The sequence below is a fragment of the Nannospalax galili genome, unplaced genomic scaffold (genome assembly GCF_000622305.1).
Source record: "Nannospalax galili isolate Female #2095 unplaced genomic scaffold, S.galili_v1.0 scaffold7, whole genome shotgun sequence".
Lineage (NCBI taxonomy): Eukaryota > Metazoa > Chordata > Mammalia > Rodentia > Spalacidae > Nannospalax > Nannospalax galili.
Window position 1 is genome coordinate 10,643,152 of NW_008359081.1, and position 13,332 is coordinate 10,656,483.

General features: G+C 34.7%; 1 protein-coding gene across 1 annotated transcript in view; it reads right to left on the reverse strand.

The window, feature by feature from the left end:
- Dmd (dystrophin) overlaps positions 1-13,332 on the reverse strand; it is a 2,373,110-nt gene that overhangs the window by 1,418,941 nt on the left and 940,837 nt on the right. Inside the window, exons 23-25 of the mRNA XM_017795501.2 lie at positions 11,587-11,799; positions 8,511-8,624; positions 6,960-7,115 (exon numbers count right to left, since the gene is read on the reverse strand). Coding sequence (XP_017650990.1) covers positions 6,960-7,115; positions 8,511-8,624; positions 11,587-11,799 — 483 coding nt within the window. The remainder of the gene's footprint in view (positions 1-6,959; positions 7,116-8,510; positions 8,625-11,586; positions 11,800-13,332) is intronic.

Below are 13,332 nucleotides of genomic sequence, written 5' to 3' on the forward strand. Positions count from 1 at the left end.
CAAGGGAATCTACATAGGATCAAAATACATTGTATGAAAATCGCAAAATTTCAATTAAAATTCATTTAAAAAACATACCACTACTGAAAATTCACATAAATCTAAATGAAAACAATGGAAAATTCAAAGATACATAAAAAGTCCATATGTTCAAGTATGTCACAAATATGTATATGTGCATACATGTACATATAAATACATGTACATGATACAATTTTAATGCTTCATATATATTTATAATGTATAGACATGCAAAGGTTGCTCCAATATGACTAATAATTTATCAGAATTAATATATTTCATGTATAAGAAAGACAACAATAGGGCTGGAGAGATGGTCAGTGGTTAAGAGCACTGGCTGGCCTTTCAGAGGACCTGGGTTCGATTCCCAGCACAACATTCGTAACTCCAGTTCCAGGCAAGTCCTACTCCCTCTTCTGACCTCCGTGGGCACTGCACGACATGGGTGCACTTACATACACTCATATACCCAAAAACAATAAAATTAAGTTCCCAAATATATAAATTGTTTTTTAAAAAGCAAACTGTTAAAAAATGTATGTAGCCATATGAAAAGTATATTTGAGTTTTTTTGTCTTTTTATTTTCAGTGGTGAAGATTGGACCCAGAACCTGCTCCATGCTAGATCAGAGGTAGACAATTGAGTGACAACTCCATCCTGTAATATCTGCTTTTTAAACTTCATTATTTTCTAAGACTTAAGATGCTTTACACTGAAGTTTAATGTTCATTAACCAGAAAAATAGCAGAACCTACAACTTCTAAACCAATGCCATGTATTTGAATAACATTACAAAGCACCCTGCAGTATGAGAATGGTTATGTAAAGTGTTTCCTTCTTTCCTACAAGAATAACTCTTTAAACAATGCTTTTGTTTGGAATTGAACCCATTTCTGTATTTCAACTAATGCATTGTTTTAGCAAAATTAAATTTTCATGGTACTGAATATGTTACATGGTTCATGGTACATGATACTAAATATCTGTAGGATTGCCATTACATTGATATTATACTATTATACTATAACTTCCAAACCAGCCATGATGAACTTAACTTAGCTAGTACTGCTTTTTTATTCTGTTTTAAGTGAATATATTAACTTATCTATTGAAATATAAATAAATACTTCACTCTGACATAACATGAACATTATGTTTGATAATTATTCTATTAAAACTGTTTTTTGCCTAATGAAACTATAAAAACCCTAATAAGCATACTCTTAATTTTTTGCATAGCTACTACATTCTGCCTTAATTTTATGAAACAGTTGAGGAAGCTAAAAAATATTTTTAAAAAATAATGGAACTTAGCCACAGTTTGTAAACTCAAGGACAGGGAACAGAATTTTAATGGATGAAGCTAGATAGTGTTATGCTAAGTATAGTATCACAAACACAGAAAAGCAAGCAACGTATGTTCTCCCTCATTTGTGGATGGAGCACCAATACATTATATGTGAGTATATACATCCTGATGTAGAACCAGGAGCCAGGTAAAGGGTAAGGCTACATGGAGGTAAAGGAAAAGAAAAAAAACCCGAAAGGGGGATAGTAGGGAACAAATGATACTTGAGGGAGGTGGGAAAAGTGGATGTAATCAACAGGGAGGAAAGGAAGGAAGGACATGCAAGGAATCATGATGTGGGGGAGGGAGAGAAGTCAGGAGAGGAAAGATGGCAGGAGTTGGGAGGTATTGGGGGGAGGGTGGGGATACTGGGGGCGCTGTGACTAGGGAGGGAAGAAGAAGGGAAACCAGATGGGAGAAAAAAGAGTGGAGATGAGTGAATCTCAGGGACTAGGAAACCTAGAGGGAAAAGTGATGCCCAAGAAACCCTATGAAAAATGCATACGGAATGTCTGTACATTAATGCGTATGTATACCTAGGAGAGCCTTGGCAGGGAACACAATGTAAAATAGAAAAGAATGACAAGCATGACGTACAGCACTCAACAAAGAAGCTTCTGTTTACAAGAGATGGAGGCTATTGTAGACTTGCCCATTTGGTGAGGCACAGAGAAGACACACCTGCGCGATGCCAGTACTAGGTGACACGTCTGAAGTAGCATCTATACCTAAGTCTCATGGAGCTTAGCAGAATAAGGGGTAGAGAGAGGGATAATGCACCCCTCAACTCTCATCGGTGAGGCTTCCATGTACATCAGAGTGTGATGCACACAGAAGGCCACAACTGGCCGAGATTCAGAGAATAAGAGACTGTGGAGAATAAGGTGGGAGTCCTATATGGAACCTCACCCACCCATAGCTCAGGACACATTGTGGAAGAGGAGGAGGAACAACTGTAAGAGCCAGGGCTGGTTCATGAACACAGGAACATGGAAACCTCGGGGACACTGGAGGTTTGCTCATGTCAGCACCAGTGGTGTCAAGCGTGGGACCCATTTCAGCTCAATTAAACAAAGGCCCAAATGAGAGGTAAGAAATGCGTGGAGGGCCAGCACTAGGTTGAGAACTATTTAAGACTGATTGCTGCTGGGTGAGGAAAAGTATGACTTACATACAACTACTGGATTGGCTGACTAGACACCAGTGGATGCATTTACACTAAAGGATATTTGTGTACAAACATCTGAATGATTAGGACTCAGCATGTATGGCAGAGTGTTTAAGGTTTGGTGAGGGGGTAGGAACAGGCAAGGAGGGGGAGGGGGTCAGGGAAATAGTGTACGAAATTTAAAAACCTCAGTATAGAAAGAAAGAAAGAAAGAAAGAAAGAAAGAAAGAAAGAAAGAGAAAGGGAAGAAGGGAAGGATGGAGGGAGGGAAGGACAGAGGGAGGGAAGGAGGGAGGGAGGGGAAGGAAGGAAGGAAAGAAGGAAGGAGGGAGGGAGGGAGGGAGGGAGGGAGAGAGAGAGAGTTGCTGGTGTTAGGAAGGAAGGAAGGAAGGAAGGAAGGAAGATATTCTGCAATAGGATAAGTTTCTGGGAAAGAAAACTTGGGAATGAGAATGACTGGGAAATATTTTTTTTTGTCTTTACCCCACTTTCATGACTGATATAAGAGGAAGTTAATGTAATGTAATTTCACAAATTTGACATTCTGTAACTGGAGTAGCCAGACAAAGGAAGATAAGAAATGCTTGTGTCTTCCTATATTAAAAAGAACTCAGCTGGGCATAGTGGTGCACTCCTTTTATCCCAGCACTTGGGAGGCAGAGGCAAGCGGATATCTGTGACTCGAAGCCAGCCTGGTCTACATAGTGAGTTCCAGGACAGCTGGGGCTACAGGGAGACCCTGTCTCAAAAAGACAAAAAATAAATAAATAAAAAAAAAAACTTCTGTGGAAACATTTCAGGTTAAGGTGGCATCCCCCCAGTTTATCATATTAGTCTAAAACACATGCATTAAGCTGCATAATCTGCCCTGAAACATCAGCTGATTACTCTTTGTTCTATTATCATAATAAAGCACAATGTTCTTCATGTTTTCTGTTGTGAAATTTGAGTTCTGTTTTACCCATTGTTTAACTCTCTGAGCTCAGAATAAGAACTCTTTTTCTTTCTTAGATATTATTTAACTCATTTAACTTCCATCTTTCTACAAACTAAAATTTCAAAAAGAATAAAGAAAATGCCGATTTCATTCTTCATTTAAATCTGATATTATTTGTTTAGTGATTACAGAGTTAAATAAATATGCAAAAGAGATAAATGCATAAATCTTTTCTTTAATAAGCTATATATTTCCATGCATTTGAATAGTTTAATAAATACCTACATAATATAATCTCTGCAATTTAAAGTTATGTATAAACATAATACTTGCATTTTTTTTCTCTCTCTCTTCATTACTTCCTTCCTTTGAGCACAGTTAATTTGTGGACAACTGCAATAATAGGTATCCTTTTATTTTTGAAATAGCTAAATGTAGGTGTGACTTTTATAAAATGGTCAGAATCTGAATGAATGACTCTTAACACTGGCAAAACCTTGTGTTCTTGTGTCTTGTGACCTGGGCATCTGATCTTGTTTCCTGGGAACTGAAATTTAGTACTCCAGCCAAAATGTTGATAAATGAATGTACATGTGCTTGACAATTAACATACCAAATTCCTGAAAGACAGCACACCCCATCTTCATTGAAAGCAGGAGCATTGTGAAAGAATGCTGGTTGATAAGATAAAGGTTGATCTATGGGCTGGAGAGATGGCTCAGCTCAGTGGTTAAGAACACTGACTGCTCTTGCAGAGGACCCCGGTTCAGTTCCAAGCACTAACATGGCAGCTAAGAGCCGCCTGTAACTCCAGTTCCAGGTTATCCAATGCCCTCTTCTGACCTCTGCTGGTACTGCATGACAGGGGTGCACTTACATCATACAGGCAATACATTATACACATAAAATAAAAATAAAATAAAAATAAAAAATGATGAAGGTGGATCAAAACTTCTAATTCTCCAGTTGGAACTGAAGAAAACATTTTGAATAAAATCCTGGGTGAAGCCTGACTGGAGGATACAGTTCCAGAAGGAAACTTCCAGCAGCACAGTTCAGGGCACAGCCAGTTCCATGAGATATTCCAGAACTAGTGTTCTCTGTGTTTGGGCCACTTTTTATAAAAATGTATTTTAGGAGTCATACCTTTTTATGCAGTTATATCTATAATAATGGAATCATAATGTTGCAACTAAAATCTTGACATTTTCATTTGAATATATTATCTCTGGAATTTAAAACGTTCTAGCTTTTTAAAGACTCTTTTAGTTAGCATAAGATTTAAAAAATATATTTTATTAATTCTTTGATAACTTTGTACAATGCATTTTGATCAATTTTACACTCCCCCAACTCTTTTCATATCCACCTCACTTCACTATCACCCATCTTCATGCTCTTAGCTCTCATCTTTTCTTATTGGGTCTGATAAGTAGTGCAGAAATACTCTTGGATTTGGAACCTTCTGTGTATTATGGTCAACCAAGGGTCACAACTTAAAGAAAACTGAATCTTCCTGTCCCTACAGCTACCAAATGCCATTACTTTTTACCATCTTATAATTGTAAAATTCATTTTACATACTGTTAAAAATATCTTCAGTTATTTCAGTCATCAGAAATTTTTGGTGATAAATTATCTCTTCTAAGAGAGAACACTGCAAACTTGTTCTGTTGTATACATATAATAAAGCACGGATTTATATTTCATTCCTATATTTCCCTCTGAAACACTGAATTGATATCAAAACCAATGCCTGTCTTCCTTCCATTTACTGTACTGTTTTTCTCTTCCCTCTTGGGTACCTGATTCTTGCCTGTCAAACCTAGGTCATTTGGTAACAAAGTAAGGGTATAGGGAGTATAATACTCCAAGAAACAAAGAGATACAAAAATTCTAGGATTGGGTCACTGACTTGACACAGTGGCCCTTAAAAGGGATGACAGAGTATACGGGTTCCAGTGGAGGGGTATGTGAGGGTGCCTGTAGGGATGGGGGTATGAAGATGATTAAGATCATTTGAGATATTCTGTATTAAATACACAAAAACTCAATAAAAATTTTAAAAGTAATTCTAGACTGGAAAACAGGATCAGAATATTGTTAGCGTCCATGGTATTAAGCAATATGTCAATATGTTGGAAACAATTCCTTGCAACAGACAGAGGGTCCTTAGCAAGGATACTTAAAGAAATGAAATGTTATAAAATTATACAAATTATGGAAAACGTTTCATTAATATTGACGACTATTTGTTGAAGTTTCCTGTTGTTCTTTTCCCTTTGTTCTCAATGATATGACTGTATTATTTCTAGTTATCTGTTAAGAACATTCTAAATCCTAATATATATCATACCAGCTTTGTGGAAGGATATCAAAGACAAAATCCACTATTTAAGTATCCCCATCTGATCAACTCTTCTATCAATGACTTGTAAAGAGGCAAATTCAAGCTAGCTGACCAAGGGCTATCACACCTGTGAGTTAAGAGAACTGTTAAGCATTTGCCCGTGACTGTATTAACTTGAAACATTTGTCTTGACCTAATTTCTAAATCTTTCCCTTTCTCCATTTTAGGTTTTGCCTTCTGGCATTATTTCTGTTCAACTTTGAAATGTTACATGGAAATAAGGAAAGACTATTTTGAAAATGCATACATAAAAATCTCTCAATTTCAAAAAGTTGTTAAATTTGAAATTAAGCATTACTGTTGTTCAGATTTTGATTTTTTTAACAGGAACTATCTGAAATATTACGTATAAAAATATAGTTTATTTTCCACAATCTATTATTGAAATTTAAAATAAATATTCAGAAAATATTCTGTTCTATAAATTACAAAATTTAGATGTGAGTGTAGTTATTTGGTGTTAATATTATTTCATTCATTTATTCTTAACTGTTTCTAATCCTTACTTCATTTATTAAAATAAGTTTTTAAAAAGTCAAACATGGAAATCTTAGCAGTCAGAAATACAGATATATATATATATATATAAATGTTAGATGGATTAATGATAGATGGATTGCACATATATGCTTAGCATGAAAATTAAGTGAATCAATACTATCAATACAAAGAAATGTATATATATATCAATTCAAACAAATGTATATATATATATATATACTTTATTTTCATGCTAAGCATATATGTGCAATTCATTTGTCATTAATCAGATTAATGAAAATTGATGTATTGGCCCAAAGATTCAATGAACACAGTGTTTAGAAGTTTGCATTTCTCTGTATGAATATTGTGTTCCAAGGTTCTTGAAAAGGATACTATTCAAAATACGTACTACAAAGTGTTTTTATATGCTAGAAAAAAAGACCAATTTTAAAAAAGACTAATAACTGTAAGTTAGACGATCAACATAGGAAGAAAGTTTTAAATAAAAATACTGATGAAGGGAGACATTGAGGAGTTTAATAAAGGAAGGGAGGAATGGAGACAAGATATGGGGAAGGAAATTGTCCATACCTGGTGGCATATGTGATCCCACTGAGTGTTAAGTTCTTTGAGTTCTGACTCAAGTTTGGATGCAAACTCTGGTTCCGCTTCACACTTTATCTTCTGCCCACTTTCATTGACACTGTTTAGACTGGGCTGGATTGTCTGAATATCATTAACTAAAAGCTAAGGAAACAATGTGTTATTTAAAATGACTGAAAAAGTACCATCATATATTTCAAGTGCAACATAGACAGAAAAACTGATTACAACATTGCACATGAATTTTCCCTTTAAATGATAAACTAAATATTGATCTGCCTTCACAAGGTCCTTGAAAAGTATTCAGTGGCTGCTACGCTATGAATGAAGTAGGTAACCACATAAACACACACACACACACACACACACACACACACACACACACACACACACACACCACATGGTAAGAAGACTAAAATTAATTTGATATTTGTTCTTCAAATGTGTGGAATTGATAGGCTTCATACGATAATATTTTTAAAGAATTTTGGTTTTCAGTTACAGGAAACTTCAACAATCATTTGTAGGGTGATAGTATGGTTGCCAATTGTAAATCATGTTTCCTTTTTAGCTTGTACTTGCAAAGAAATTTATTTAAAGAGATTATTTTCTGCACGCTGCATGATCTTGGTCTAATGAATATGATTTCAAAATCCATATTTGGCTCAGGAGATGCTTCAGTTGATAAGGTTCTTGCTGTGTAAGGATGAAGATCTGTTTTCATATCCACAGCACATGTGTAAAAAGCTGGTCGCAGTGTTATGTGCCTGTGATCCTTGGGCTCAAAGGCAGAAACGTATGGGCCCCAGGGTCTTGCTGGTCAGAGAGTTTAGCCAATCTCTGAGGTCCAGTTTCAATGACAGAGTCTGATTCAAAAATTCCCTTGTAGTGTAATAGAGGAAGATACCTCATGTGAACATCTGACCTGTACATTTGTATGCATAGCCCCCACACATACATGGGAACACTTACCCCCTTACACACACACACACACACACACACACACACACACACACACAAAGAAAGAAATTCATATTGTTACCATAACAAGTAGCTTTAAGGTTTCTTTACATTACATTACAATTTATAAGGTAAAGCCGGAGTGAAAGAGAGTATTTTGCTGTTTATCATGTATTTCATCAATGGATTTTAAATGTTGGCACCAGCGATATTTTGAATTGAGAATTTTACACATTGTTTACATAATTTCCTCTCCCTTCTCTCTCACCCGGCCACTCCTCCAATGCCCCCATAAATATTTCCTCTCAAATCTGTGAACTCTTCTTTAATTACTAGTGTTTGCATATTTACACAAAAAGAATTGTGCAATTGTTTTTTGTTGAAGACTGTGTAGAAAGTTTAGCAGCATCTATTGCCTCTACACACTAGGTGCTAGGAATGTCTCTGGCTCCCAATGTACTGTGGCATCCGGAAATGTGTCCAGACTTACAGACTGTTCCATTGGCAAATGTCTGATCTAACTAGACAATATTATCCATATCAAATTAATCATATAAAAGCATCAAATAAAAATCTTACTCTGCATTGTTTTAGCTGTTTTTTTAGAATTTCAGTATCCCCCAGGGCAGGCCATTCCTCTTTCAGAAAAACATCAACTTCAGCCATCCATTTCTTCAAGGTTTTTATGTGATTCTGGAATAAAAAAAAAAATTAAGGCATTACTGGGAGCTGATTGTTTTTAACATAGTTCATCATGATCATATGTCTAAACATAAGCCAAGAAACAATTCTTGTATTTGAAGGATGTCTCTAAGTAGTTGTTCCGCAGAAGAACAGTTTTTACTAAGACTGCATTTTATAGTCTATATATGAGCACTGATGTATGAAGTCTGCTATTGTTAAAAATAAAAAATTACTACCAAATGTGGCTTTATGATGTTCCTCTTGAGAGCATTAAATCAAATACCCCTCTAGAGAAATTTTAAGTTACAAAACAAATCATGATAATACTAACAATATGCCCTTACACTACATAAAACAAACTGTACAATAAACTCAATGTAATGGTGTCTTTATAGCCTCCCTAAACCCAAACTTCCACAAATTGTTTTCTGCATTTGACAGTTTAAATATTCCCTTCAGTTGGGGATTTCCAAGGAATATTTTGTCATCTTTAAAGGAAAAACTTTTCATTTCTCATTTGCCTGACCAGTTTCAAGCAATGATCAGGCAAACAGTGTCATATTTTATCATTTATAAAAAAGACAGGAACCTTCCATTATTCTTTCTTGTATTACCATATTTGCGTCCTTTTTTTGCTTTTTAAATGTAAAACTGTCACTTCTTTAGATAGGCATAATTAAATTATGCCTTCTAGTTACATTGTTTTCTCCTTTCTGATGTTTCTATTGAATGTAAGCTTCATAATGGCTTCCCTGTAATATGATTAAAGAGTAAAAATTTTAAAGCTTTTAACTAAATGCAAGGAGTTCAACATCATTATCTCACTAGTGTCATTCAGGTCTAGCTTTACTTTCCTTCCTTACTGTCATTTTTCAAGTCACTTTCCTTCCTTACTGTCATTTTTCAAGTCTTACGTGTGTCTTTTTAATTAATGAATTGATTAATTGATTAATTTTATTTATTTATTATTTTATGTGTAGGAGGGTTTTGCCTAGATGTAAGCGCACCCATTCCAAGCAATGCCTGTGGAGGCCAGAGGAGGCAGTTGTATTCCCTGGAACTGGAGTAGCAGATGATTGTTAGCCTTCATGTGGGTGCTGGGAATCAAACTTGGGTCCGCTGCAAAAGCAATCAGTGCTCTTACCTGCTGAGCCATTTCTTTAGTTTCTCTTATCTATTTTTTAATTATTTTTAAATTATTTTTCTATCTTATTTATTATTATATATGTGTAGGAAAATGTATGTAAGCATACTCATGTACGCAATGCCCTCAAAAACGAGAAGATGACAGTGGCTCTCCTGGATCTGCAGTTATAGATGGTTGTTAGAGGTGTTGGGAACCAAACCGAGGTCTTCTGGAAGAATACCCAGTGTTCTTAACAATGGAGCCATCTCTCCAGCCCTATGGACTTCTTTATGAATGCACAATCTCTTTCTCAGCTGATTTCAGTCTTACTGTATTCAAATCCTTTTATCTAAATATATGCCATTAGTCTTCTCCACGCCATCCCTTTCCATGAGGATATTTTGAAGATAGAAATGCAATTATATCATCCTTTATTTAAAATGCTGGCAATGGTCCTTTTAATTATTGTTATTTTGTTGTTGTTGCTGCTGTTAATCCTATTACCACTAAGTCAAAAGACTTATTCAGAAAGAGAGCATTAATGATTATTCTTGACCTATTACCAGATTGCTTTTAGATGCACATACTTTATTCACCTTCAAGAATATATATTATGTTAAAATACTAAATTCTTTCAAATGAATTGTACGTATTGCTCCATTCTGCCAAGATCTCAGTTTGCCTGTATTACTGATGGAATTTCACCATTCAAAGTGTAGTTGAGATAACCTATATAATGATAGCATTTCATAAACACTTTTCCATCTTAATGGAGTCCTTTCCTGACTGGTTATACCACTAGGCACACGTACCTTATTTAATGATTTAGCAACTGCCTTACTAAAAATATCTAACATGGGAAAAAGTTAAAATTTCAAAATGAGATTATTTTTCATCATCACCTGGCAGAGCACAATACTCAATGACATGTTAGGAGGATGATTTTATTAAAAGGAAGGCAAGAAAAGGTGGAGAGGAGTAGAGTGGAACAAGCGCAAACAACACGCACTCACACACATACCCACTCACTCACATTCAGGAGCAGCATTTATAAAAACTACCTTGCTCTAATGCTTTTCAATTAAATTATGATGGTTTTGAACTATCTTTCCAAACATTGATATATTTTACAATTGACTAACTAAGAGAGACAAAAAAAATTTTTTTGGTCTTTTTGAGACAGGGTCTCCCTGTAGCCCCAGCTGTCCTGGAACTCACTATGTAGACCAGGCTGGCCTTGAACTCACAGAGATCTGCCTGCCTCTGCCTCCTGAGTGCTGGGATTAAAGGTATGTGCCACCATGCCCGGCTGAGAGACAAAGTTTTTAAGAGTAAATATTTCAGAATTTCAGGTTGACTTGTAGATTGTTGGCTTGCTGCATTGTGTACAAGCTATTATTTTTTGTTGTAGAATTGCTCAAACATTAAATTTTTAGATGTCCGTTTAAGGAAGATGATGCAGTAGCAATTAAGCATATAACCATAGGTTAAATATGGTCATGAAATAATATGCCATATATGTCTGTGTCACAAGCTCAGGAAAATCAAACTAAATATTCATTTAGGTTGTAAAATTACTGTGCAAAATGTTCTAATATTGATGGAATAGAGAAAAATCAAATTAATTTTATACAAAATCTAAAACAGCAACAACAACAAAAAAAAACCTCATTACAATTCTTAGGAAGTAAAGGGTAAATTACGCTTATTTGTGAATGATTTGTCTTTTGATCTCATTAATGTCTTTGGAAGTCTCTGCGGCTCAAATACCTACTTCTCCACATTTTACAATACTATGCTAAGTGGAAAGTATGTATGTATATAAAAAGCACAATCTTGGCTTACCTGAATTTTTCGAAGTTTATTCATATGTTCCTCCAGCTGTTGACAATGTTCTACCAGCTGTGAAGAGATCTTCTTCCAGCGTCCCTCGATCCCTTCAAATTCGGATTGATATTTCTGGCTCATTTCTGAAGGTGCTTTCTTTGACATCTCTTTCACAGTAGTGCTGAGATAGTTGAGGCCATTTTGTTGTTCTTTTAAAGAACTTTGCAAAGCCTCAAAATTAAAGGAGAAGCATGTTTACATTATCTGATGGATCACTGATGAACTTCAATCACATCAAGTAAAACTTAAATAAATGCTATGTGATTTAAACACCTAAGCAAAATAGAATTTCTAACGAAAGAGTCCATATCTATTTTTATAAATAATGTCAAATGTACACCAAAGCTTTATATTACTTAATCAGCAATTTGAACTAATTTTATTGAATATCTATGTATTTATAACTTTATTATTAGATAATGCAGTTTAAACTTAATAACACTGAAACTGTAGTAAATTGATTTTGACCTCCCTTATAAAAAATTATTAAATTGTATTTATATATGGGATAAAACTCAGCTATACTCTCAGAATGACTGACTAAGCATTCAACTGAAGCTTCATACTGAATTTCTACTTTTTCACTATTGTGAGCTATTTATTTGCATCTTTCTGCCTATCTGATTAAAGGTATTCTAATTATTTGCATAAAATATAGAATAACTTGTATTCATATGTTGTATTTAATAACTTGTATTCATATATACAATTAAAAAGAATTCTTTCTGTTATTAGAAGTTACTGAAGCTATTTCCTTAGAAAAAATTACAATCCCATCAGTAAATGAGAATGTACCTGCCTGTACCTACACTTCTATCTTTTGTGTGCTTGCAAACAATTTAGTCAGAAAGATACTCTGCACTTCCTCCTTTATAGTTACACTCATAATTTTTCAAAGGCTTATCCTATGATTGTATCTCCTTAATTACATTCTTATTAAGACTATCTTACTCACTCATAGAGGAAAAAAAATCTTTGTGTCCTTTTTTTTTTCTTTTGTGGTTTTTCAAGGGTTGTTATTGTTTCAATTGATTTTTATGCTGTTTTAGCAGTTTTTTAAATATGTCAACTTTGTCAGGAAAAATTTCATCATACATAGTATCTTGGGTACAACTTTTGAAGCAAGGTCTCTGAATTTTCTCAGTGATACATAGAATTGATCATACCTTAATTGTTTTCCAGCAATAATATTATTTTATCCTCATCTAACTCATATTTATTTCGTACTTTCTCCACTATCACATTGCTTTACTTTTCTAGCTTTTCTTTCTTTTGTGTCACATATTTTTTCAAGTAAACGTCAGAATTGTTGCACAAAATATGCAATCATATAACAGCTGCAGTTTGCTTTCTATTATAGTAGAAGAAATCATCTAAACTGGATATTATATATTTGAAAATATTTGGACAGAAATTTCATTGAAAAATTACCCTTAAAAGAGAAATATCTAGGGCTGGAGACATGGCCCAGTGGTTAAGAGCACTGGCTGTTCTTGCAGATGATCCAGGTTAGATTCTTAGCACTGATATTGTGGCTAACAACTGTATCTAACTCTAGTTCCAGAGGAATCTGAAGCCCTCTTCTGACCTCCAAGGGCATTGCACAACACCGATGCACTAACATACATGCAGGCAATACACTCATACACATGAATTAAAAATAATAAATAAAAATTTAAAAAGAAAGAAAAATATATAACTTTT